At 45.0% G+C, this 27,658-nt stretch overlaps 1 protein-coding gene across 2 annotated transcripts in view; it reads left to right on the forward strand.

The window, feature by feature from the left end:
* The first annotated feature begins 3,186 nt into the window (after positions 1–3,186).
* The window catches only part of LPIN1 (lipin 1), a 79,848-nt gene continuing 55,376 nt past the window's right edge, over positions 3,187–27,658 (forward strand). Inside the window, exons 1-2 of one of the 2 annotated variants that reach the window (XM_035109829.2) lie at positions 3,187–3,331; positions 24,668–24,724. In XM_035109829.2, the coding sequence (XP_034965720.2) occupies positions 3,272–3,331; positions 24,668–24,724 (117 nt within the window). In that variant the 5' untranslated portion in view covers positions 3,187–3,271. The remainder of the gene's footprint in view (positions 3,332–24,667; positions 24,725–27,658) is intronic. The other variant, XM_035109830.2, reaches the window with a different exon arrangement.

Raw genomic sequence — 27,658 nt, forward strand, 5'->3', positions numbered from 1 at the left:
TCTCTACTCCCAAATCTTGATTACTCTTGAATTCGAAGGCTCTGTGCACACTAAAATCGGTACTTCTGAATATTTCTCTAACCAATTTCTCTAACCCCTAACCAATTTGATTGCACCGCTAGTGGAGTAATTGCCAAATTAGGATAATATGGTGTGTGTTTTTAAGGAAAATCAAGCTGAACTTGTTTGGGAATTGTGGTCAAATACTGAACTCCACAAAGTGTATACAGTCACCATTATTTATTCAGCACTGACTCTGGGAATCGGCTTGTAACAGCTCACTATAAATAGTAACAGTAGTTATATAACCTGGTGGAAAGATTTCACATCCTTTACACATGGAGCAACAGATGTATCAATAAAGATTAGTGCACCAGTCTGCATTTCATTTCCATGATGAAATTATAATTATGGAGCTGACTTGATTGACTTAAGAGATGCATCAGGACAGAACGGACTGGGACATTTAACCAGAATCGGTGCAAAACAGAATCACAATGTGGGCATTTGAGCAGTGAGAGCTTTGACCCAGCGAGAAATCATTGCAGTTTTTAAGGATGCAAAGCATACATCCAAAGGCAGATCTCAAATCAATTGTGACATTATCCACTCTGTTACTGAAGTATTCTGCACATGCTAGGCTCTTCTTGGAAAAGATTGAGAGGTTGGAATGAGCTCTCCCAAACCTCCCAAACCAAGAGAGGTCAGTGTCTGCATATATATGCTGCTCTTGAGCTGCAAGGGAACTCTAGTAGCAGAGAGTATCTCACAGGGTCAGCCTTTGGCTTCCTGAAATTAATAGCTAAGCTGAAGCGCCCATTGCTTGCTTCTTATCAGCCTGGATTCTAAAGTGTGTGTGTGTGTGTGTGTGTGTGTGTGTGTGTGTGTGTGTGTGTGTGTCATCCAAGTACTAACCAGGCCATCTTCCCCCCCCCTCCACCTCTTCTCCCCTTTTCTTCCTAATGTCTCAACAAATGAAACTGATTTGTAAAAAAAAAGTTACATGGGGGGGGAATAAGAGAGAGAGACATTGCACAGACCTTTGTAAATCAAGAAAATCTTTAATAAAAATACATTAAAAATAAAGTGTGTGTGTGTGTTTCATGATACACTTCACCGCTTTTATTTTTCTACATTATCTGCTTTCTTCATTTGGAAATAGGCACGGTCACGGTCTGTATTGTTCCTATGTTTTTTTAACTTTGATTATGGGGTTGCTGTTTTTCTTGCTCATTTTTATTTTTGATTTTGTGTTCATGAAGAATAAGAATTTTAAAAATCTGAGGGAAGCTTCCACCCTACAACTTAGAGCACTGGAGACTTGAACATGGAGGGCGTGCATCCTCTCAGTTCAGTTAACACATCTGGGAATTGAACAGCAAAATGGCGTCCGGGCTGATTTTCGCTGAATCGGCAAAATGTCTGGGGAAAACACAGACAGGTAGGACTTTTTTTTTTTGCAGGGGCGAGGGGAGGGATGTTCCCCAACAAAAGCTCAACAACTTGGTCCAGATTTTCACTTTTGGGAATATGGCAACCCTAGCCAACAGCATACATTGATATTATGAGTGGCACTGCCCGCCCTCTCACAGTTTACAGGATTGTGCCTGGAGAATTGGCATTTATAAACTTTGCCACAGGCATTTAGACAACTATTTATGGTGTTTGGTTATCTCTACAATTACAGTAGTTGTGGTGGTGCTTTTTATACAGGCCTGTGAGAGGAATTAGAGCAAATGGGATTTTGAGGGATTTATACACCTGTGAACAGGCCCCTCAGAGACCGAAGGCCCTTTGCCTCAGGTTCATCTGCCACATTGGTGCCGGGTGTGTGCGCCATCATTATCTCTTTTTTTTTAGGGGGGACTACTTATTTTTTTTCTGTGTTGTTCCTTGTAAGAAGGAAGACACGTGGGCAGGATCAGCTTCAGAACATGATGGGATGTTACTTCTTGTTTTTGGGCACCATTGTGTGTGTTGGGAAGGGAGTTGTGAGGGGAAAGTTGTTCCGAAACAGGTTCAACAGAAAACCGAGCCCCTGTGATTCCTTTTGCTAATCCTGCTTACATCATTTCAGCAAAAATGGAAGAGGAAAGCCCAACAGCCTGCTGAAAGGGATAAAAGTAGGGTTGAGGCTGCTTCACAGTGTACACCAATGAAACCAGGAGGCTTGAGAAGTGCTTAACTTACAAGATCATGCAGATTATGCCTAAAAATATACAGATGTGCTTAGAAAAAAAATATCTCACAGGAACTTGGCTGCCTGGACAGAAATGTGATTCTTCTAATCTAGCACATGAAAATTATCTGGATACAAGTGCCCTACCATCTGAGAATTATGGAGACCCAAATTATCCATTTCTTCCCAGTAGCTAATAATAATAATAATAATAATAATAATAAATCAGCCTGCTGAGAAGCAAAAAATGGGGAATGAGACGGCTGCCAAAATGCTGTATTATGAAAATCATGGACTCCACATCAGAGCTCTGTTAGTCTGGTCTTGGCCAAAATGCTCTTGATCACTGTCAGTAAAATAATAATAATAATAATAATAATAATAATAATAATAATAATAATACAGTGAAGGGTTAATCTTTCTACAGACCACCTGAATGGACCTCAGCCCATTGGTATGAGAATCTAGGCTAAATGAAAGCATTTCTGTTTGTGAAAGGTGGTCAGCCAATTTTTTTTTGACTGACCCTATTCAGTGCAGCCACTGAAAAGCTTCTCCTGAGTATGGAGACTCCAAGATAGTTTGGGACACAGTGCTGAAGGATGGAGTGTGGGCAGAGGGATCTGGGTTTTTGTGTGTGGGAACCCAGATGCATTGCCTGATGCTAGCAGAAGTGTTTTCTGGCACTCCACAGAAGCCACCAACTGGATGAGGCAAGCTTGCACCCCTTCCTCACCCCCAGTTGAAGCGTCACTATCTGAATGGTCAAATGAGGTGCATCTTACTGGAAGCTCTTCCCCCTGCGTGTAGAATAAAGAAGAAGATAAACACCTCCATTTTTCAGGGAGGCTTATGACTTAACGATACTTGAGGCGTCAGTTGCGAAGTGAGTGTGCACCGGCTTACGGAGCTCATGTTTCTTGTCCTGGCTGAGGTTCCAAGAACTTGAGCAGGCTAAATTCGCAAGCAAACATGATCACAGGGAAATTACTTTCTCTGGATCTTTGTTGTCAACAACGCATTACTTAAAGGCAGCATTTTTTAATTCTAACAGAAGCTTGAACAGCCCCTGGGCAGAATATTTCTCTGGTAATGGAGGAAAGAGACCATCTCAAGATGCCGTCTGAAGACACTGAGTCACCTTGGTCTTGGGTAAGGTCTTTAATCTAGAGTTTCAGGAATAGCATGCTGAAGTGGGAGAAAGTTTGATTCCCCTCAGCCAGGTTTTTTTTTTAATAAAAAAAATCTGATTGTGTATTTGGTTGTCTTCTTTTTTTTTCCTGAGTAAAGATAGGATAATATAGTTGGGTGTAGTTGTTTTGTTTTTTAAGGTTTCCTCTTGGTTTTGTTTGTGATGCCATTCTTTGGGGCAAGCCCAGCTGTTGAAATGGCCCTTCCCCAAATTATATGTGGGGTAGATTGTAGTAGGACATTGCTGTAAGAGACATGCTGCATTGATTAGGCTTTATACTGTACCCCAAATTTAAAGATTAGCAAGGCCTTTCCTCACGATATTTGTACTCCTAATTTGTGGGGTTAACATTGCAGCTCTCTTTGCTCATAGAAGATGTGTACCATTCACACAGAAGGAGAACTCTTCGGAGAGCGGTTGGCCGCGCATTAAATTTTTGTAACGTTTGATGTTTTACTGTGGTTTGATAGTTTGTTGGAAGCCGCCCAGAGTGGCTGGGGCAGCCCAACCAGATGGGCGGCATATAAATGATGGTGATGATCATGGGGCGTACCCAGCATGGGGCAGGGGGGGGCAGCTGCCCTCCCCTAGAAGCAGGGCAGCTGGAGAGGACAGGCAGGGGCGCTGCCTCCTGTGCTCCGCCTCAGCCTGCTTGGCTGAAGCGAAACGGCAGCAGCAGCAAAGCTGCCTCCGTTGGAAAAAAACCTGGACCTGGACCTGGGCTAACTTCAGCCCACACTCCTTCAAGTCACAGTGAGCACAGCACAGAAAGTGCTGCCCCACAATGCTCCACGGCACTTCATTTGCATGTATTGTGGGGCAGCACTTTCTGTGCTGTGCTCGCTGTGACTTGAAAGAGTGTGGGCTGAAGTTAGTCCAGGTCCAGGTTTCCTTCAACAGAGGCAGCTTTGCTGCTGCTGCCTCTTTTTAGTCACTGCTGCCATTAAAGGAGCGGGCGAGGCAGGAGTGCAAGTGCGGGTGGCTCCGTGTGCTGCCTTGCAAACGGCCCCCTTTTCTCTGGGGGGGCGTGCACGTTGACCATGCCTCCTGGGGGGATCCTGGCCACGTCATTGCCAGCTAGCCAATCAGGTGGCTGGGGGCGTGGCTGGTATGCCCCCTAGCTTTGATCCTGGGTACACTCATGGTGATGATAATGATGATGACGATGAAGAAGAAAGGACTGCTCCTAGGTAATCATAAGTGTTGATGTTCTCCATCTCAGAGAAGTGTGATCCTCTCTATCTATGTACCATTTATAAAACAGTCGTAGGAATGTATACAGTCCTGCAGCCAGCCTTCTTTCTTAGGTGGGAGAGCCACATTTCATTTTGGGGAGGGAGGCGCATAGCACCAAGCCAGTCTCCCTGCCAGTCACAGGTGGAGGGGATATAAAGGTCAGGCCAGGGGAAGGAGAAGACAGGAACCTCCCTGCTCATTCCTCTGTGCAGACAGTGTGTTAGCTTACATAATGGGCTACGTAAGGGTTAAGTTAACAGAAAATTTAGTGTTTAGGATGTGGGAATGAATGAAGTTTAATCTGTTGAATTGTCTCACCTTTTTTGAGAGATGCCCAGAAATACCAGACTCAGAAGTTTGACTTTGCCCAGAGCTATAGTCCTCTTTCACCTGTGGTTGGACTCCGTGTTCTGATTCTTTAGGAACTTAACTGCTTTGGTAATGAGCTCCTGAGCTCGGCTTTGATACTGAATTAAGTATTTCAGTTTTACACCCCTCAAAACAACAACAACAACAAAACACCACCTGTCCAAACTTGTCAAAGTTTAGGGAAAGAAGGAGATTTTAAAATGACAAATTTTTATATTGTTTGGATTTGGGGGAGAAGAACTGCTTGATATGTGATGGTATTTAAACAAATAATCTTTCCGCTGTTAGAGATACATAAATAGAACGATCTATAGATCAGAAACTTGAATAGCAGGTTGCGTATGACCTCTCTTTGACTGTTCTGTCATATTTAGCAACACACCAACAATTCGAGTGTATTTTCACCCATATGACAAAGTGACATGCCCAGCTTTTAAAGCACAGTTGTGACGTCCAATTGTACAGGTGCTTATGCTGAAACTGAAACGAATAGCAGTGGAGTCAGAAGCTTACACGTTAGGCTTACTCATCTCACTTCTATGGGTTTTTTTCTTTGGAATGACCGATGCACAATAACATAGCTCAGTTTAAGCACCTGTGCCTCTCACTTGGTTTCTTCATTTCCATTCTGGCTCAAGAAAACAGCAAAGGCATTTGGGTTGGTCATATAATATCAAGGTTCAGTTAAAGGGCACCGTAGCCCTGGGCTGATTCATGTTCTAGGTTTAACATGTCTTTAGACCCTAAAACATGCTCTCTCTCCCCTCCCTCCCTCCCTCTCTTCCTCCTCCTCCTCCCTAACAGAATTCACAGACAGAGACCCACTCCTCCGTCCCTCTCTATCAGTCTTTGCCAACCCTCCACCCTCCAGCTGTTGTTGGATTATTCCTCCCCCCACCACTGTTGGTTGTGCTGGCTTGGGCAAATGGGAGTTGGAGTCTGAACAACATCTGGAGGGCACCAGCCTGGGGAAGGCTGCTCTGCATAACACAGAAATACCGAATCCCGATCAGAGATGACCCATTTTAGTGAATGTAGTGGCAGTGGGGTGAAGATGTGAGATGAAATCCAACTGACATTTCCACTATTTCTAAAAATACAACAACAACAACAACAACAACAACAACAGAACACAAGCTTTTAGACCAAGGCCCCATCTAGACTTTACATCTAAGCAGTATTGTACCACTTAAAACATTCATGGCTTCCCCCCAAAGTATCCTGTGGGGGCCGCAGTTTCTTAAGGGTGCTGAGCATTGTTAGGCGACCTCTGCTCCCCTCACAGAGCTACAGTTCCCAGCATGGTTTCATGAGGGGAACAAGGGTCTCCTAACATGCTCAGCACCCTTAACAGTTGCCAGGATTCTTTGTGGGAAGCTATGGCTGTTACGAAAGTCGTATGATACTGCTTTAAATGTAACAGAGCAGATGGGAACCAAGTCTGACCACTGGTCTACCTAGCTCAGCATTGCCCATACTGACTCCAGGGTTTGGGGCTGAGGACATTCCCAGATCTACCTTGAGATGCATGGAAATGAACCTGGGACTTTCTGATTGCAGAGCAGATGCTCTGTGATTGAGCTTTGGTGCTTCCACCAAACAACCACTTGCTGCCCTTTAATTGTAACCCGTGACCAGTGACGAACCTTGGGGACTGAAATTTCAGTGGCATCCTCTGCGACACCAAAATTCGGCGCCCCTCTGCCTCTCCTGCTCCATTCTAAATAATAGTTGTGGCATCCTCTGAGGTGCCCCTGAGGCTTTGCCCCCAGTGCGGCCGAACCGTTGGTGCTCCCCTAACTCTGCCTCTGCCACGGAACAGACTTCCCTACATTGGAGCTACAGGAGGGTTGACAGAGGTCCAGAATTTCCCTGACATAGCAGGGATTAGGCTGTCGGAAACAGTGTCCAGCTGGAAATCGCTGAAGGCCCGGGAAAATCTGGACGTATGACAACCCATGTCGGAAGTGTAGATTTTGGCAAATTTCCTTAAAAGTAGCTCAAAAACTTCTTTTTTTGAGATTTTGTAAAAAAAACAAAAACAAAAAACCACCCAACAATTTTTTGTCTGGATTTTTAACTTTTTGAAATATGGCAACCCTAAGCTATGGCAAAGAGTTCTTCTTTCCAAAAGATAGCCTTTGCGTCTCTTGGGAATAGGACAGCTGAGAGCTGAAAGGTTATTTATAATAGATCCGTTGTGCTGATCCAACCCACACAGTAGGAAGTATGGGCTTCTGTTCACTGTTTGTTGTAAATGACTGCCCCCACACTTAGCAGTGGTGATCACTGTGACACCTGTCGGCCTCAGCCTTATTTCAGTGTGAATTTTCGCATGGCTGACACATTCTCAAATCATCGTCGTTGTAAGATTTGATTTTCCATGGCTTAGATCTAGACCATGCTTCCTCCAGCAGAAATTGGGGTGGGGGTGCTGGACAGGTGGTTTTTATGGATTCCTTCCCCCCCCTTCTGAAAATCTGCTCTGGAGAATAGAGGAAACCTCCAGAAGAGGGCAGGGAGGGGGCTGCAGCGTTAGGGAGATCCAGTGAAAATCACCTCTTCCCCTTTTTGACAGTGGTATCGCTCCACTGGATCAAAAGCCTTCTGTGGTCAGAAGGAGCTCTTCTGCTCACAGCTAAATTTGGATCTAATCCCACATCTTTGAAAAATGGTTACATAAAAGAAAACAACAACAACATTTGCAGTTTATGGATAAGGGTAAAATGTGCTTCTATAAGACACGATTGGGGAAGTTGGCACTGGAGAGTACAGTAAACCAACCCAGCTAAAATATCACGTTCTGTCTTATGGAAGAGATATGTTTTTCTTCTGTTAACATGATGACATGCTTTGGAAGTTTAACTTGCTCCTCCAGGAACTAAGCAATTGCTCGAGAGTCCTCAGCATAGGTCCCATCAGTTGACGCCATAACAGATGATGCCGTATTGAGTTCCTGTTGCTTCAACTGTGACGACCGCAACCATTTTGATGGATCACTAAATCCTCTACTAGGAATTTGTGGGAGCAGGGAAGGTAAACGGCATTTCCGTGCGCTGCTCTGGTTTCGCCAGAAGCGGCTTAGTCATGCTAGCCATATGACCCAGAAGCTGTCTGCGGACAAACGCCGGCTCCCTCGGCCTATAGAGCAAGATGAGCGCACAACCCCAGAATCATCCACAACTGGACCTAACTGTCAGGGGTACCTTTACCTTTACCTAATGTTTATGCATGTTGAATTGGTTGTAGAGTTGGAAAGACCCCGAGGGTTGTCTAGTCCAGCCGCCTGCGATGCAGGAATCTCAACAAGATCATACGTGACAGATGGCCAGCCAACGTCCTCTGCTTTAAAAACTCCAAGGAAAGAGAGCACACCACCTCCTGAGGGAGCCCGTTCCACTGTCAAACAGCTCTTCCTGATGTTTAGTTGGAATCTCTTTTCTTGTACTGTAATTTGAATCCATTCATTGCCTCTTTCTTTTGTTGTGCCAAAAGTGCCTAACACAAACAGAAATGGTATAGGTCCAAAGGCCGATACAGACACAAGCCCCAGTCCACAGAACAAAACAGAACAAAACAAAACACTGCAAGTGACAATAAGTGAGTGAAAGGACACTGGATGAGAGGAGGGTTAACTAGTTTTGAAAGCTCTTATCCTTTCCCTCATAAGGCTTCCAGGGATTCTCAGCTTGTGTTGTGGCTGAAGTCCAGCTTTGGTGTTACAAAGCCTGAAGATGGGCTTTTTATGCCATGTCTACAGCAGTCCACATTTCATGCGAGCCACGTGGTGCCCTGTTGGTTTGCAAGTGTAATTGCTTTGGAGTTCATTTTGGGTTTGAAGCTGTGATTGGGAGCTTCAGTGGGCATTGGAATAATCTGGGATAAGGCTTTAAAGGGGGACATCTCAGCCACCTAAAGATGGAGCTTTAGTTTGGTTTGTTCTGCCTAGAAGGCACCTAACTATCTTAGAAGAGAACAGCCTGATCTCTTCAAACTCTGAGATGGCACCACGAGGCATTCTCCAGTGATCTCTATTTCTCAAAAAATGCGGGTAAGCTGGCTTGTTGTGACCTGATTTAGATTCAAATCATAAATTATTTCCTCTCTCAGAATATTGCTGTGCTGAGTGTGAGTGGAATGCTAAGCCATTTGTTGAGATTGCAGTTACTTGGCCCAAGGCTTCAGTGAATCGTTGTGCTCTCTATAGAGATGCAGGAAAATAAGGATGGTTGGGTTGGATCAACACTTGCTATTTTTCTAAAAAAAACTCACCATGATCACCTCTCCCTTGTTCTCTTAGAATGGCAATGACGTCCACCTGAGAGGTTCTGGAACTGAGTTCTGGCTGGGGGCGGGGGCTGGTTGGTTGCACCTATCCTTTAGGAAAAGGTGGATAACTGTCACCACACTGATGTATCGAAGCAAACTTGTGCAGCTTCAGTGAGAAGGAGTGTATCAGAATACTTACAGTGAAGTGTGCCATTTGGACACCCAAGCCAAGCCCTCCAATCTACATGGTGAGAAGCACCATCAAAGCTTGCAATATTTTTATTTTTTATTTTATTTTTGTATAGGTGGTACTTCTCACCATGCACATTAAAAGGTAAAGGGACTCCTGACCATTAGGTCCAGTCGTGACCGACTCTAGGGTTGCGGCGCTCATCTCGCGTTATTGACCGAGGGAGCCGGCATACAGCTTCCAGGTCATGTGGCCAGCATGACTAAGCCACTTCTGGCGATCCAGAGTAGCGCACGGAAACACTGTTTACCTTTCCGCTGTAGCAGTACCTATTTATCTACTTGCACTTTGATGTGCTTACGAACTGCTAGGTTGGCAGGAGCTGGGACCGAGCAACGGGAGCTCACCCCATCGCGGGGATTTGAACCGCTGACCTTCTGATCGGCAAGCCCTAGGCTCAGTGGTTTAACCCACAGCGCCACCTGCGTCCCTACCATGCACATTGGAGGGATGTTAATGCTGGCTATATACCAGTACTTAAGGCAATGTGCCGCTGAAAAGCAACTCCACAGCTGCATGGATGCTGGGGCCCTCTGCTTACAGTATACTCAAAGCCACAGATGGAGAGTCATGTTGTCCTAAGTTCCATTGATCCCCATAGTATGCAATTCAAGGTAGGTGTGAATAAGGCCAGAACCCGAATCAGGGGCTATCCATAACGCCATGCATTTCATAAATCACCAGGTATATCACTGTGATCAATTCCCTGAAATTCCACCAAGTATCAAAGGAGGCGTGAGGAGGGCTTGAATGGAAGTGAGAATGACTGTGGAAGAGGCAAAAAAGCTGTTTATTAATAGATGTTTGGCAGACATGCTGTTCCAATATTTCATGAGGCTGCAGAAGAGATGCCGGATCAAGTTTCTAGTTCAATTCCAATGATGCGTGCTCAATGGGTAATAGGTCAGAAGGGGTGGGGGGTGGGGTGGGGTGAACTATTTATCTTAGATATTTCACATCACTCAACAATTCCAAGCAAAATAATAGTCTCGCGGCCCTATCCTACCCATAGCTGCCAAGTTATCCCTTTTTTAAAGGGATTTTCCCTTATGCTGAATAGGCTTCCTCGCGAGAAAAGGGAAAACTTGGCAGCTATGATCCTACCCATGTTTACTCCGAAGTAATTCTCACTAAGTTCAGTGAGCCTTCATTCCAAGAAAACGGGAAGATCAACGAGAAATCAGTAATAGGTGGAAATGACTGAGCTCATCAGGAGAAATCTAAGGTGGAGCCACATAGGTAAGAGTGTTAGTGATAGAAAGTATCACATGAGGTTTAATCCCCCTTGACTGTGCACCCCTGGAACTCCAGTGGAACTCGTTTTCAAGTAAAGGTGCACATGATCGTTCTCTTAATGTTTTGTGTAGAATATACAAAATGTTGGCACCGAAGTCAAAGCCCTAAGAAGTATACATGGGTCTACATGTTGTCTCCAGCGCTGTCCCTGCAGGAGTTAATGGTCATGTGAATTAACACCACTAATTTCATTCTGTAGTTGGCTCTTATGGTTCCCTTAAAGCAGTGGTGACCAAACTTGGCCCTCCAGCTGTTTTGGGACTACAACTCCCATCATCCCTAGCTAACAGGACCAGTGGTCAGGGGTGATGGGAATTGTAGTCCCAAAACAGTTGGAGGGCCATGTTTGACCATCAATGCATTAAAGACTTTACTCTCAGGAACCATCCAGGGGGGAATGCACCCACAACGCATCACATGTGCCCCTTTCCGAGAGGTGGAGGAAGCCACTCGAACCACCCATAGGGGTGGGGCACACGGCACCTGGAGAGACGGGGCACGCAGTGCCCATAGGGATGAGACAGGATTTGTGTGCCCATAGGAAGGGACGGGACGGGGTGTGCAGCGCCCTACAGCTGGGGGGGGAGGCAGCGGGCAGACAGCGTGGAGCCTGTGGGCACTGGAGATACATGGCTTGGGCATGCTGCAGATCCCATGGTGAGTGCCGTCCGCCATTTTGTCACCCCCCTCAGTGGGGACCCCTGGGGTGGGCCGCACCTACTGCACCCCCTTGCTACGCCCCTGCCCTTGCCAAAATTGGGCTTGTGCCCTGGTCCCACGTGTTTACCACTGGAAAGTCTAATTTTATCTTCCAGTCTCAGATAATATGTTGCTAACGGAAGACTGGTGCACTGAAATTCATTTAAGAGGGGCCTGCATCATGCACGCTCTACCCAGCTGAAAACAACCCACGGCCAGCTGTCTGTGGAAGTCCACCATTGACAAACTTGCTTTTTTTTGCTGGCTGAGTTGGACTTAAAAAAACAAAGAGGTTGCCAAGATCATATCTGGCCCAATACAGGCATCAGACCAGTGTGGGTCATAACTTGCGTAGGCCTGACTTAAGAGGACTTCTGTTCAGGGTTACCTCAGGGGTGAAAATGTATTTTGCTGCTCTCTTCATACTTTGTACAGGGTTGTGAATGTACTGTGTCCCCTCACTAAAGGTGTTGCAGTCAGGAACAGCTTTAGCGAGGGAACGCAGTATACTCACAAACCCAAATATGCAAAGATATGCTAAATATACACCTCACTAAAGATGTTCTTGACTGCAGCTGCAGAGTGCAGACCCTTTGCTTGGAAATTAAACAAAGGGTCTGCTGGTTTCTCTTTAAGGTTTCCAGACTCAAAAGAGAGCAGGGCAATTAAAGGCACAGAAGTCCTGTCCACTATTGAGTCTGGCAACCTTATGGGAAGGTGGCTCTAGTTTGGAATTGTGTGTGTGTGTGTACACAATCTTTCCCCTTTTGTCCCAAGATTCTGGAGCAGTGTGTGGGCACACCCTCCCTCACTTCACATTTCCCCCCAGAAAAATCAGCAGCTTTTAAATTCTGACGCCTCAGACAACCATTAGCGCTGCCTCTTAGGCTGGGCTGGCCCTGTTTCTTCTGATAAATGTTGAGGCATCAGTGGGTCATTTTGTCTCCCTGAAGGGATTCTATTTTTAGCTACTGAGAAAAACAATTGTAAATGCTTGTTAACACCCGAGTGCTTTTTTTTAAAAAAAGCATTTGACCTTAGGAAAGAAAAAAAAGATTAGTTCACTCTCCTTGTAACCAGACCTACCCGGTGCCAGTATGTCACCTGACTGCTTCTCTGACTCACTGCAAGGGGACTAACTGTACATTTAAGGCATTATCGCTCAGAATCAAGTGGACTTCTCAGTGTAATTGCTTTACGACTCTCTCGGGTGTCATGTTACATGCATGGATGACTCCCCAACCCGTCGTGCCTTAGAGAGCTCTGCAGTTGGCTAGTAAAACTGCTGATTAAGATTTCCCAATCTCAAAGCGGCTCTCTTAAGGGCAGATTCCCGCTTGGCCTTGTTAGCGGGATAGGAGAGCTGAAAACAATGCCAATACGTATATTTCACATCCGGCAACCAATGCACCTCTTTGGTTTCAGATAGTACATGGGTAAGGTAAAGGTAAAGGGACCCCTGACCGTTAAGTCCAGTCGTGAACAACTCTGGGGTTGCGGCGCTCATCTCGCTTTACTGGCCAAGGAAGCCGGCGTTTGTCTGCAGACTGGTCATGTGGCCAGCATGACTAAGACGCTTCTGCCGCAATGGAACACCGAAACCAGAGCACACAGAAACACCGTTTACCTTCCCGCCAGAGTGGTACCTATTTATCTATGTACTTGTACTTTTTGGTATGCTTTTGAACTGCTAGGTTGACAGGACCTGGGAATGAGCAACGGGAGCTCAGCCCATTGCAGGGATTCGAACCACCAACCTTCCGATTGGCAAGCCCTAGGCTTAGTGGTTTAGACCACAGCACCAGCAGCGTCCCTTAATACATGGGTAGATGAGTCTAAAAAGCCTGGGACAGAAATTACCGTGACCATCTTCTAGAGACTATGGCAGGCTCATTTACCAGAAGTAATGTATTTTGCATTAACTCGAGAAATGTGTATTTGTGTATTTACTTCTGACCAAACTAAGCCTTCTGATGTAGATCTTGCAGTTATCTTTAATCTGTAGGATGATTTGAGTGCAGCCAGGAAGCTCACTCCTGACGTGATGTCCCATTCGCTAAAACCTTTGCTACTTTTGTTGACACTTGCTACTTTTGTTGTTAGTTGTAACGGGATGGCAGATGACCATCCCCTCCCCCTCCCCCTGGATCTCATTGAGTAAAAACAGGTAAGAATAGGTGCGGGTTGATGGCAATTTAGAATGAGTTGAGGTTGACAATACGTGTTGCCTTGGCAATTTTGAAGGAGGTTGAGACTGACAATATTTGTCGACTCTTTCCTAGGCTAAACATACCCAGCTCCTTTTACTTACTTCTGAATTCAAAATTCAGACTCATTCCCCCCCTCCCCCTCCCAAACTGGAATGTTGTAGGGGTACAACTCCCAGCTATTCTGATCATGGACCATGCTGGCTGGGGCAGATGAGAGTTGGAATTCAACATTTGGAGGGTCCTGGCTTAGGATTTCAGGTATAGTCTTAGGAGGGGTGGTGGTACAGCATTTTTTCTCAGTCTTTCTCACTTCGGAAGGGCAATGATCCCATTTGTAAACCCCACATTCTGTCACTAGGTGGTGCTCTTTCAGTATTTTGTCTGGTGTTCGGTAATGCTCTGTTCAAGTTCTGACTGAAATATTCTCTCTCTCTCTCTCTCTCTTAAATACAATAGACATCTTTAAAAATCTAAAGGGCTGACACATGGCAGCGCAGGATTTAGGGTGGTGTGGGTGGTTCCCCTGCACAGGGCAGCGGGTCTAGGGGTGTAAAATTGAGAAAACCCATAATTTAGAAATACTCATTTGGGGGCACAATATTACCAAAGACTCATGGGGGGGGGGCACAATATTACAAAAGATTACTGAAGTCCGCCTTGTACATGGAAGATGAAGCAAGCTTGTTTTCTCCTCCTCTGAAACCCGAGCTTCAGATTACAAGAAAGGAGATGCAATTTAACGTGAGGAATAACTTTCTGATAGTAAGGTTTGACAGTGGAATGGGCTCCCTCGTAAGATGGTGGACTCTCCTGCATCAGAGATTTTTAAGCAGAGGCTGGATGGCCATCTGCCATGGATGCTTTAGTTGCAATTCCTGCATTGCAGGGGGTTGGACTTGATGACCCTCAAGGTCCCTTCCAACTCTACAATTCTATTTTTCTATTCTATGTGCTGACCAGGAGAAAAAGGCCTGCCGAGTTCAGTGGAACCTACTGGGTTCAATGTAACTGAGTTCAACGGGGTGCAGCCTGAAAGTTCCTGCTTTCTGATGTTTGCTTTCCTTAACACAGTTTGCCTCTCTGCTTGGATTGTTATGTATTAACTTTCCCTGGCCTGAAGTGGTTTTGAAAACCTATTTACACCAGAGAGGCAAGGAAGCCAGTCAGCATATCTGTGTAAGGGGACATGGAAGAATGGAGTACAGTATGTAACTGCAGTTGGCAGAGGCCACTCAGTGGATTGTGTTATTTTGTTTTAAACAAGCCAGCAAAGTTGTGGTGTGCTTTGATTGGCCCGGATGAGCCACCTCCCACTTCTTAGAAGCAGTTCGGAACAGATGGCAGATACATGGAAAGAAATGCCGGGTGTGCTTGGCCATAAACTTGGAGTTCTCTTTCTGCTTGAGGAATCAATAGCTAAAGGACAAAGTGCCTAAGATTCCTTTCACATCTCAAAACCGGCCACACACACACACACACACACACACACACACACACACACACACACAAACTTGTATGACACAACTACAAAGCCCTTTTCTTTGACTGCAGCGCTCCTTCTTTTAATTCCATGAGTTGTTTTGTGTCGACTTCCGTAGTAGCAGGATTGCACCCGCTGTAGTTTTAAACGCTTTTAAATAAATCCTTTTCTTTTCTTTTCATCGCCACTGCAGCTCATTTCCATGGCGTCTCTTTTAATCCAGGCCTTGGGGGAATGTGCAAAGCTTGTTTACTTTCTGCATACAAATTTATCAGTAGGTTGCTGTTTTAACCGTTTACGGTCTATTGCAGGGGTCAGCAAACTTTTTCAGCCGGGGGCCGGTCCACTGTCCCTCAGACCTTGTGGGGGGCCGGACTATATTTTGAAGTGGGAAAAATGAACAAATTCCTATGCCCCACAAATAACCCAGAGATGCATTTTAAATAAAAGGACACATTCTACTCATGTAAAAACATGCTGATTTCCGGACCGTCCGCGGGCCGGATATAGAAGGCGATTGGGCCGCATCCGGCCCCCGGGCCTTAGTTTGGGGACCCCTGGTCTATTGTGTCTTACTGTTTCTTGATGCGTTGCAACTCACACCAGGCTGGACCTTTGGTGAAGCGCAGATAATAACTATGCTAAACGAATATAATAAATAAATGTGCCCCCCCGGATGTTAATTAACAGCTGCAAGCTAATTGCACAGAGGGTTGAGGAGGAAGTAAAGCTAAGGGTTATTTCAGGTGATGCCGATAGCATGCCCAGCCACAGAGACCCACCCCCCTCCCTCCTGGTGTGTCTAACTGCTGAGTGGTAAAAATGAATGGACACAACAACTGTCTGTGATTTAAACAGCCACAACTTTCAGATGTAGGAAGCTTTGGCATAGGCATTGCTTGGGTATTCCTCTCAGCCCCCCCCCCCCGCTGGAGGACTGAGGCATGACAGGGTCTAATTGGGGGTGGATCCATTGCAAAACGCAGGTTTACGCGGTTGGCCCCTAAATGCTGAGGGAAGCTCTATGGCCTGCTAGCCCTACGCACTTGGACAGAGATTTCCCTCCAGACCCCTCTAATGGGGTATCCTGTTAACGCCGCTGCAGGGATGAAAAACTATAGGATTCCGCCCAAGGCCTAAGCCGCCAAAGTTGTGACTAGTGCTATGGGGAAGACGAAACCTGCAGAGAGGGGGAAATCCCTTCCCGGCTCTGAATACGGCAACTGTCAGAAGACCACAGCAAAGCCCGGCTAGCTGAAAAGAAACGGTTAGAACAGTAATCAATGAAGGGAGGGGAAGGGTGGGTGATGCTCTCAACCGACTGGATGCTGTACAGAGTGGTTGGTCGGGCTAAGTCAATGGCCATGTCCCGCCCCACCACCAGGGTCGCCGCGGATTGGCTCGTTTGGTCAGTTCGATACAGTCCTGACTATGCATTCCTTCTATGGAACTGGGAGTTGTGTGAAAAGCACCAATGAATCAACCCGCACAATGCAATTATACTTAGGTCTTCGCTGCCCCAGTTGGGCAGTTGGGGCCCAGTTGGGGAGGAGAACCTAAAATGTTTCATGGAAAAGGTGGGATTTCAGATGGCAGCCGAAGGAGGAAAGGGAAAGAGAGGGCATCAGTTTTGAGCTCTTTTTGGGGAGAAGTTCCTCCTGATTCAGTGGGGGAAATCATGTTTTCCAGGGACGGCTGCAGAGCAAGTGCAAAACCGCTCGATTTTGAGGCACGGGACAAGGGGAAGTGTGGACAAGCCCTTAGATGCAAAAAGGGCAGGAAGGGAGATCAATTGCAGATATTTACCAATACACCATCAGATCTTTCTTTCTGCTTCCCTTCCTGTTCTCCCAGTTTTAGAAAGCTGCTCTATATATCACTAGCCCATCGTGTTCTCCATTGTGTATTCTGTTATCTGGAACCAGCTCTCCAGTTTTTCCTTGCCCTGAAGTCATATTTCTGTCACAATGCATCTACTGCAAGTCAAGGAGAGTCAGTGGGATCAATATGAGGCATCTAAGAAAGGGCTGGCAAATGCTGAGTCATTCAACAATTTTTCCACTTGGGCTTTATTGCACTGGCAGTTCTATAGCGCTGCTGCAGGCTACAAACACCATCTTTCCAATGACTCATAAATCCAAGGTCTTCATTACTTGAGATGCATCAAATGTTGTGACATTTGGCTCCTTGGGCAGCCTGTCAGCTGAGTAACTACTGTATATTTGTCCCTTCCTTCAGGTTCTCCCAACTGCTTCCTTAGACACAAAGGATTTTGTAATATGCTAGGCTATACTGTAGGTTTACAGGCTACATTTCCTATGTGTAATATAGGTGCGTGCAAGTCTGTCTCTGTCAGAGACTCTGATGAAAGTAAAGCCAGACTTAGGTCATCGAGTTCAAGGCTTGATGATGCTCTTGTGGGAACAAGATTGTCCTGAGTTCCTTCTTGGAAAGTCTATGAGAGAAGTGATGGGCTTGGGTGGTCCAAAAGGGAGCATAAGAAGCTTGGATGACTTTTGTGCATAATTTGGCAGATATTTGGTAATTCAATGCACTGCATTCTAGCTGGGGAAGAAATTCAAAGTTGTGTTTGGTGCCTGAATAGGAGATTCCACAGGAAACCTGCCTTTCCAAATGATCATCTTAGCATGTTACATACATCGAGAGAGGGACTGTGTGTATATGAGAGAGCGAGAGAGATTTGGTTTTAATTTATTTAAATGTGTGAATTGAATGTTATGGATTTAATATTTGATGTGAAATTATAATAAATATCTTAATATGAAATAATCAGAACATGAAGTGATTGTTAATATTTTTTCCAGAGGACCCCAATGTCTTCCCTCACGAGAAAGCTTCAGTTTTGTGGAAATCACATTTCTCAGCACATAACTTCCAAATTATTGTTGCTAATAGATGAATCCCAAGCCAGAATTAAGATTGCTGGAAGAAATATCAACAACCTCAGATATGCTGATGACACAGTCTTGATGGCAGAAAGTGAGGAGGAAGATACTTTTAATGAGGGTGAAAGAGGAGAGCGCAAAATATGGTCTGAAGTTCAACATCAAAAAACCCCAAAACCTACGATCATGGCCACTGGTCCCATCACCTCCTGGCAAATAGATGGGGAATAAATGGAGACAGTGAGAGATTTTACTTTCTTGGGTTCCATGATCACTGCAGATGGTGACAGCAGTCACGAAATTAAAAGATGCCTGCTTCTTGGGAGAAGCATCGCCGCTGCGGTGTTGGCGGGCCCGCTGGCCCTGTAGCCCCGCCCATGTTCCCAATTCGTGGCCCCTCCCCTCCTGTGCCTTGGCCACGCCCCTGAACGAGCATGGCTCCCCCCCCCCTAGTTTTGATCCTGGGTACGCCCCTGCTCAGACAACTTGCCTAGAGGATGGCCATCTCCATCTGTCCAGAGCTCAATCAATGGGTGGGGCAATGCTCTTACCTCTGTGATGTTTACAACTGTTTTAACAGGGGCTGAGAGGCATTGAATGGAGATACTATTAGGGTCTTTTAAAACTGCTGAAGACTTGTTTAGGTTTTCAGCCTCAGATCCATCTTCCTCTCCCACCCTGCTTTTCTTCCTTGTCAGCTTATTCCCAGGATACATTATTTGCCTGACACAATCGCAAAGAAACATTTACAAGGAAACTGGGAAGATCTAGACAAACATCTCTCCCAGCCATAAGCTTCCACAAGGCTTTCATACTCTGTTCATGGCCATATTTACTATCAAGTGCACATGGGCAGAAACAAACGGCTCACTGTGCTTGTTCCCAGAACAGTACAAGCTGAGTATTGACATTTGAGTGATGAATGCTTTTTGTTTCGAGTTCCTCCTTGGTGCCGTGTTGCCCGGAGATCCCGTGCCTGTGTTTTCATATCTCAAACCCATTCTTTGAAGCTTGTGTTGTTGTTGTTTAGTCGTTTAGTCGTGTCCGACTCTTCGTGACCCCATGGACCATAGCACGCCAGGCACTCCTGTCTTGCACTGCCTCCCGCAGTTTGGTCAAACTCATGTTCGTAGCTTCGAGAACACTGTCCAACCATCTCGTCCTCTGTCGTCCCCTTCTCCTAGTGCCCTCAATCTTTCCCAACATCAGGGTCTTTTCCAAGGATTCTTCTCTTCTCATGAGGTGGCCAAAGTATTGGAGCCTCAGCTTCACAATCTGTCCTTCCAGGGAGCACTCAGGGCTGATTTCCTTAAGAATGGATAGGTTTGATCTTCTTGCAGTCCACGGGACTCTCAAGAGTCTCCTCCAGCACCATAATTCAAAACTTGTAAACATGAGCAATGACCTGAGGTGAGCTCAGCTGTCAGGCTTGTCTGGCCACAATGTATGTGCCAAAGTCAGATGATACATGTTCCTCTTAGTGTGGAACAGGTTTAGCCTGAGTAAAAGCATGAGAAACAGGAAGAAAGGTCCTGCAGTCCATCTATACAGTATAAAAGCATAGGTGAGGGGTGGGGAACCTCAGGCCCACAAGCTGAATGTGGTCCTCTAGGCCACACCCCTCCCCAGGCCACACCCCTCTCTGGTCCTGTTTTGGGTTCCAAGGGTTTTTGCCAGGCTGGAATGTGTCCTTGAACTCTGATTGTGCTTCTTGCTTGCATGAATGGAGGATAAAGAGTAGCTGGGAGAAATGTGTAGGATGTAGAAAAAACTAGGCTACTATACAAAAGTGGAATTTACACCCCCTTTTGCTACTGGTCCTGACCACCACTGGCTTGTGTTCTGGGGTAGATGCTGCCAGGTTCCCATTCCAAAACACAACGAGGACTCTTACTTGAAAGCAAGGAAGAGATTTCCATTCGGGCTGATAGTGGTGAAAACTCTGCGGCGAGCACAAGTTCTAGAAGATTCCAAGGAACATGAGCAAAACAAGGAGTTCAAAACGTAACTGAAGATATGAAGCTGTCCCAACATTTCACACTGCCCTCCTGCCAAGCTGTTAAAGATGAGGCAGGGTAAGCTGACCCAAGAGTTTGCTGCGTGCCCACATGCACACTCCATTTGGATTGATATGTCTGATACCACCTATGAAGGCAATGCCTTGTTCTTCATGACAAGACCGTCTGCCTGCAGCTCTGCTGCCATCTTCTCTTGTTCTGCCCTCCCCTCTGGCTGGTCGCAGTCCGCTCCTCTCCCTGGTGAGGCTGTGTGCTCCACTGGAGGGGCAGAGGAGAAAGCCATCAGAACTACTTTCCCCTCTGTGACATCTAGAGTCACAAGGGGAGGACCAGTCTTCCAGCCCCTTATCTTCTCCACCTCCTTTTCCCTCCTCTTCCTCCTGGTCCATCTGGGGATACCAAGGGGCTCATGAGAGTTGCCCACCCACATTTTCCCTCTACCAAAGTACTGTATGCCCCCAAAGCAAAGTCTCTGAGCATGTGCATGTTTACATGTATATATTTTCTTGTAGCCATGTTAGTCTGTTGCAGCCAAAGCAACCAAGACTATACATTTTGTACATTAACAGGCTCTGGGCAGAGAATACACTAAAGGATAAGACTAGACTCAGTGATTCCAGAAACCATAAAGCCATGTTTGTTTACTTTAACCACATCGAGAAACAAAATAGTCTGGCATTCTGAGGTTTTCACTGTTTAGTGCACTTATAGATATTACTACCTTATAATTAAATGAGTCTTCGTCATCTTTTAATTTCAATAACAGCACCCTAAAGGATCCATAACTTCTCTTTAATGGAGCTATATATTGTATTAGAGAAGCAATTTTCTGTTTAATTTATTGCTCATCCTAAAAGGTTTATGGATCTCAACCCTGGTTTTTTCTGGGGTTTTTTAAAGGAATATTAAGCCATGTCTACTTTGTTGGATTCCCTCCCCGCCCCCCACGTTATCCACATGTTTCAAAAACATATTGCTAACAAAATTCACAACAATACTGTATAAGTAAATTATTGTCAGCGTGATAATCAGATCAGTTACCTCACTCACTCTGGAACATTTCTGAAACTCTAGGAATGTTATACATTTGTTCTTCTCAGAATGAAACATTAACACTAATAGCCAGGATCATTAATACAATTAATATCATTCTGCATCTAAACTGATTCAGCTGGAGTTTCAGTAATTGTTTTCTGATAAACTAATAAAACGTTAGGTAACTACTATGCCAATATTTATTCACTTACTGGCCTACGCAAGGAGAGGATATTCAATGAAACATCTTCAGAGGAATATTTAACTTTATGGCTGGCAAGGTTTGACAGTAGAATTTGGCAAAGGAATGTTTTTATTTAATTGGGAGAGATCAGTTTCCTCATAATGTAGCTGTTGTAACAAAACAAATGGATTTCTCAATGGCTATATGACATCATGTGGTCCCTACCTCATGCTCAAATAAAACAGCTGCATCAGAAATCAATAATTCAAAGAATTATTATGCCATCAAGTCCCTTTGCGTTGCCTCTCTGCGTCTCACTCTCTCCCCTTTCTTGGGTCGAAATCTAAACCTTATTTGTGCTGGGCTGGTGTCTGTGTGTGTATGAACTGGGCAGAGATGTCCCTCTGCTCAGGTCTGCTACTAGTGCTATCCATGGAGCACTCATGGAGAAGGCGTTTGTGTTGAAGCAAGAGTGGGGCATCTGTGTCAGCCCCACCCCCACGTCGCATCCCTGGACCAAACCCAGCCATGAATGCCAGTGTGTTGTAATTGTGGTCTCAACTGCAAGCAGCTGCGATGCATGGATGTCAGGGGGGTGGGGATGTGATGTCAGGAGTGGGGCCAGCAGTCCAGCTGCGTCAACCCATGAGTGCCAATACGCACAAGCAACACGTGACTACTGTCCAAGAGACAAGCTGCTGTTCAGTTTACAAAGCAGGTTGTGCCACATCGGCATGTGGATCTGTCGTGTAGAAACAAGATGCTGAGCTCTGCCCTTCTGCCCAGGTCTCTCTTGGAGACACAATACTCCTTTTGCAGTTTCTGATTCCCATTCTCTTTCAGTTCTTTCCTAGTTCACACCAGAACTTTTGATTGCTTGAGTTACTTTGTGCTGCCCATGTTCCATGTTGCATACCCCCCAACATTTCTCTGATGAAAATAGGTAGATCCTATTCCATCATCATCATCATCATCATCATCATCATCATCTTATTATTATTATTTATATAGCCACTCTGGGCGGCTTGCAGCATATATAAAGACATAATAAAATGATACAGGGCTGCCTTTGGATGTCTTCTAATGGTTATATAGTTATTTATTTCCTTGGCTCAAGAGTCGTATAACTCCATACCCTCCAAATTTCTCCAATGAAAATAGGGATATCCTAAGGAAAAAACGGGACATTCCGGGATCAAATAAAAACCAGAACAACAATAAATAAACAAATAAAACAGGGACACTTGGAGGGTCTGATGTTGCCTTTAAATCTATTTTCTTAGATCCTGTAATTATATCAGTCTGAACACGGATGTGTTTGCGCAGGTGTTTGTGAGACATAAAACAACTCGTTTATTATTATTTTTTAATAAATGAGAACTGGTACTTGGTTACAACCTGAAATCCTGTGTTCTCTGCAATATTACAGATTCAAATGTGACTGTGTGGTTCTGTATTTGAGTGTTGTGCTATCTGGATGTTATTTATAACTCTGCATTGCAGAGGAATGTCAACTGGCGTTCAACAGTGCCCTTGGGCAAGACGCCCAGCTTGTCACGGGCTGGTTATATCACTACATGAAGAAAGTTGTTTTTGAGACTGAGCATACAGTGTTGTTTTCAAAGAATTGCCATCGTCAGCCTGCTTCCAAAGGCTGTGTAATTGCTTCACGTATTGTGACATGCTGCTCTGCTGCCAGACCCAAACTGTATTGCTCCAAGCCCAGTGCCTGAGCTTTCGAAGTACATTTGAATGGATGTGCCACAGGCCCAGCACATTGATGGAAGAGCAATGTGGTTCACTGTACCTTTCAATGCAACCTCACATCATAGAATCACATAGCTGCCAAGTCTCCCGTTTCCCCCGGGAAATCCCCGTTTTCCCAGCTGTTCCTAGCTGAAAAAATGGATTTTTTTGTTTCCCCCCGGTTTATTCTGGCGCGGCGGCCATTTTGGAACTGGGCGGAGCATGCTCAGAAGCGACTTTTGATGCTGCTCTGCCCAGTTCCAAAATGGCTGCAGTGCGACTACTGGTGCGGTGGCCATTTTGGAACTGGGCAAAACAGCATCAAAAGTCACTTCTGAGCATGCTCCGCCCAGTTCCAAAATGGCGGCAGCGCTACTTCCGGTCTGCTATTTCCGGCCCGGTCCCTTATTTCTCTGACAGCAACTTGGCAGGTATGGAATCGTAGAGTTGGAAGTGACTGTGAGGGTCATCTAGTCCAACCCCCCTGCAATACAGGAATATGCAGTTGTCCCATATGGGGACTGAACCTGCAATCTTGGCATTATCATACTCTAACTGACAACTTTACATTTTTGTTTCAACGAAATAATGGGCATTATTCCAGCCAAAAATTAAGCACTATTAAGCCCCGTTGATCTAATCAGGAGAGATTTATGCACAAACATTTTAACCTCTCCTCTTGAAATCAATGGGACTGGAAAGCTCTCAGTTTGCCTGGATTTTACTCAGACCATCTATTGACCCATTGACATTTCAGCCTCTGCAAGTTGTTAGCAAAGCAACCTAATGAGAACTTGAAATTGTTTCATCAGAATCAGTATTGGTACTTCCGCCCGGTGGTTCCACTGCTGCAAGGCAGTATGATGACTTTGTATAACCATATGATGAAAGCAGAGAGCTGTTAATTGGAAGGCGCTCGGGCCCAATTATTTTCTTGAAAATATTGAGCAAGCTATTTAATACCATAGTTTCCTTGGTCTCTTTATCTACAATACAAGGTCAATGGCCACCTCTGGCCAAGTGTTGTAAAGCTCATTACAATGATTATTATTTTTTAATAAAAAAAAAACCTCTAGCATCTGCAGTTGCACACAGGAAACCTTTGCAGAAATTTGTGATGCTTTTTGTTACCCACAATCTAATTTCAGTGTGATTGTGACAGTATTTGTTTGCTGAGGCACTCTGAAATTAGATTGCAATTGAAGGCTGTGCTTGAAAAGAATGTAGCACATTTCTGAGTGCTCTTGAAATAAACAAAACAGGATTAGACATCTTTGTTCATTAGCTAAGAACTGGATGTGAGACAGACAGACAGACAGACAGACAGACAGACAGACAGACAGACAGACCGACCGACAAGCCCTGGTTGTGAACCTCTGAGAGGCATTCTGCTGCCGCTGTTTGAAACAGACAGACCTTTACAGTCCGATTCACCTGGGAAGTTGTTATGTTCTCAACAGTCATCTATGGAGAATGGAGAGGCCCTTTGCAGACACTGACTTGGATCCCAAGTGGACTTAACATTTATGCAAGGAAAGTTCCCTTGTCTCCAGCTCTCCTGAAGCAACTTCAATAAAGCCTATCTTTTTTGATTTCAGATTCCTCTGATGAAAGATCCTGGCTGGATACGAAATGTCTGGACTTGCAATCTGAATGTGAGTTATTTTTATTCTATTTGCATTGATTTCATTGATTTCATTGGCTAATGTAAGATTTGTAAGCGTTGCATTCTGTGGTTAAGCGAGTGAGTTGTACTATGCTCAGCAGATCAATAATTAGTAGATTCCACATAAAACATTATGGGGTTTTCCCCTCAATCATCTCACATTCACAAACAAGGAAGATTAGAATCTGCAAAACAGGCATGAGAAAGCCGTGAGCTAAACTTATTGCAACCCTCCATACTTAAGTTGTTTTCAAAATGAGTCATCTGTGCCACCTCATATGGTTCTTTGCATGGGCTGATTAGCTTATAGCCAACCACAGCCACTGTGTCACATGCCAGGAGGGAAGCCTATCAGAGAAGAAACAGTAGAAACAGATGTTCTCAGGTTATAATGCTCATGCTAAAGCTGGAAAAGAGCCACATACATTGGGAGGGAAATAGCTGCTGCTACTACTACGGTACATATCAGCAAATATGGACCTGCTTCAAAGGTTGATTATAAGTCAGTTTCAGTTTCTTTCAGTTTCCTGTTTCTCTTTTTCTTTTAAATAAGTTTTATTAGGGTTTATAGAGAAAAATACAAAGCTTAATATCAAATATCTTCCCCTCTTTTTATTTGAACCAAGTCTTTGATCTAAATACAGTGGACCCTCTAGTTAAGTACCGCTCTGGATACGTAACTTTCGGGTTACAAACGTGGCAAACCCGAAAGTGTATACTTCTGGGTTTCTCCGCATGTGCATGCACAGAAGTGCTCTGCATGCCGTGCGCGTGCGCAGAAGCAGCGCCTCTGCCTATGGACTTTTCAGGTTGCGGACAGACCCCTGGAACGAATTTAATTCGTATCTGGAGGATCCTCTGCCTATTAAAAACTTAAAGAAATAAAGGTGGGAGAAAGGAGTAGAAAAAGAGAAAAATAAAGAACCACCCTTTTGGCTCCCCCCCACACGACTCCACTGTTTCTGTCCCTCTACTTTCCCCAGGAAAACTCGCTCTTTAACACTGGCTCAGAACAAAAGGCAATTGGGTTTTCTGTGGATAACCATTGGCTCTGATTCAGCAGTAAAGAACAGGTTTTTGGAGGGAAATCACCAGAGCAAAAAGAAAGTGATTGGATGCAGCATTTTAAAGTGCAGACCAGTGCCTGGAAATGTGGCACCAAAGGGAGCCTGGGTGAGACCTGTGTTAGGGCTTACCCACAGTTACCTTTCCTGCACTCTTTCTGCGGACAGTCCACAATTTAAAGCTCTGTGTCCGATCCCCCTTGTGTGTTTTGTTCCAGAGCTCTCCCTATGAAAACCTGCTCTTTAAAGCTCAATCGGAGCAAATGTCAATCTGCTGAAAAAAGCCAAATTGACGTTTGCTCCAATTCAGCTTTAAAGAGCAGATTTTCACGAGAGAAGCCTGGGGTGAAAAAACAACACTTGGACACGGAGCGTTAAAGCATGGATCTCTGCCTGGACAGAATGGAGCAAAATATAAGTGTGGATAAGCCCATAGTCTGTTGCAACAAAGGGTTCTGTGGGTCTTTAAACACACACACACACACACACACACACACATATTATGGTGTAAGCATTTGTGCACTGCAGTCTACTTCATCAGATGCAGGAAAATATTATATTTGGCACACACAGCCACTCTCTGTTCAAGTCCACGAGGAAAAGGGTGGTATTATTAGCTTGTGGGATAGCACAAGTTTTGGCTTGGAATCCTAGGCACCCTTTATTTGAGAGTCAATCATGCTAGATTCCGTGGAAAACCTCTGAGTAAACAGGCACTGTATATTTCTTTTGTGCTTGTTCTTTGGTACTTTGATAGCTAAGTAATAGCTTTGGTGCTCCTAAGTAGGATTAGCAGCATCAGGAAATATTTTATTATCCTTGCCATGGGAAAATATTCCCTGGGAAAACAAAGGCTTTGCTTTAAAATGTATGAAGAAGTCTTTGCCTGGCATGCACTCAAGGTCTCCTAGTTTCTTCACCCCCTCTTTGATGTTGTCAGAAAGTATTTTATTTAAAACAAAAAGTGCAGGCTTGGGAGTGCAGTGCAAATAATAGACTGATGGCACTTGTCTGAAGTGGAAGGAAGCCACCCCAATTCCTCAATCCCTCAGTGTTACCGGTAGAGCTTTCAACAGTACTTCTGTTTTATGCACAGTTCTGAAACATGGGACAACATTTCAGCTCCCACATACACGTTATTGTATTATTACTTTCCCCGCTTTTGGGTGGGTGTAACTAGGGTCAGGTCACTGGAAGTGGTATATCTAATCAACAGATGCACCAGCTTCTCCAAAGGATCGGGGATTTTTTTTAAAAAAAGATTCATCATCACTTAAATAGAGATAGCGCCTGCCTGATATGTAATGAGACGGAGCTCCAAAGCGTCTCTAAAAACCCCAATTTGCGTTCTGTGCAGAACAGACCTGCTGATGAGATGGTATCTGCAGGAGCCTTTCTCTTGCAGAACCCAGTAAGCAGTTGGCTATATAAGGGGTGAGGCAATCTTTTTTGTATCCCAGTCCCAATTTTGTTTTAGATATCCTGGTCCCCTTAGCCAACCCTCCTAGTTTTTTCTCTCCTTTTTTTTAAACGGGAGAACCTGGACAATGAAGTTCCAATAGCTCCTCACTTTGGTCATGGCGTGTGTCATAAGCACACAGATATCCCTTAGTCTTATTCCAGCAAACGTTACATATTCTCCCATCTCCATGCAGGTGGGATTTCTTGGGATCCTCATTATCGCAGCTGCCAAAGATGGCGGCCAATCAGGCAGAGTTCCAACAGGAAAAGGAAGTGCTGAGCTGTTGCATAGCAACGCTGGCGCTAGTGTTGACGTGCTTTCTTACTGCGGGATGTCAGTGGTTCTTTTCTCCATTTTCTAGACAGGGCTACAGAAAGGGGCATGTGTTCTCAACCTT

Source organism: Zootoca vivipara, chromosome 3, assembly GCF_963506605.1.
Source record: "Zootoca vivipara chromosome 3, rZooViv1.1, whole genome shotgun sequence".
Lineage (NCBI taxonomy): Eukaryota > Metazoa > Chordata > Lepidosauria > Squamata > Lacertidae > Zootoca > Zootoca vivipara.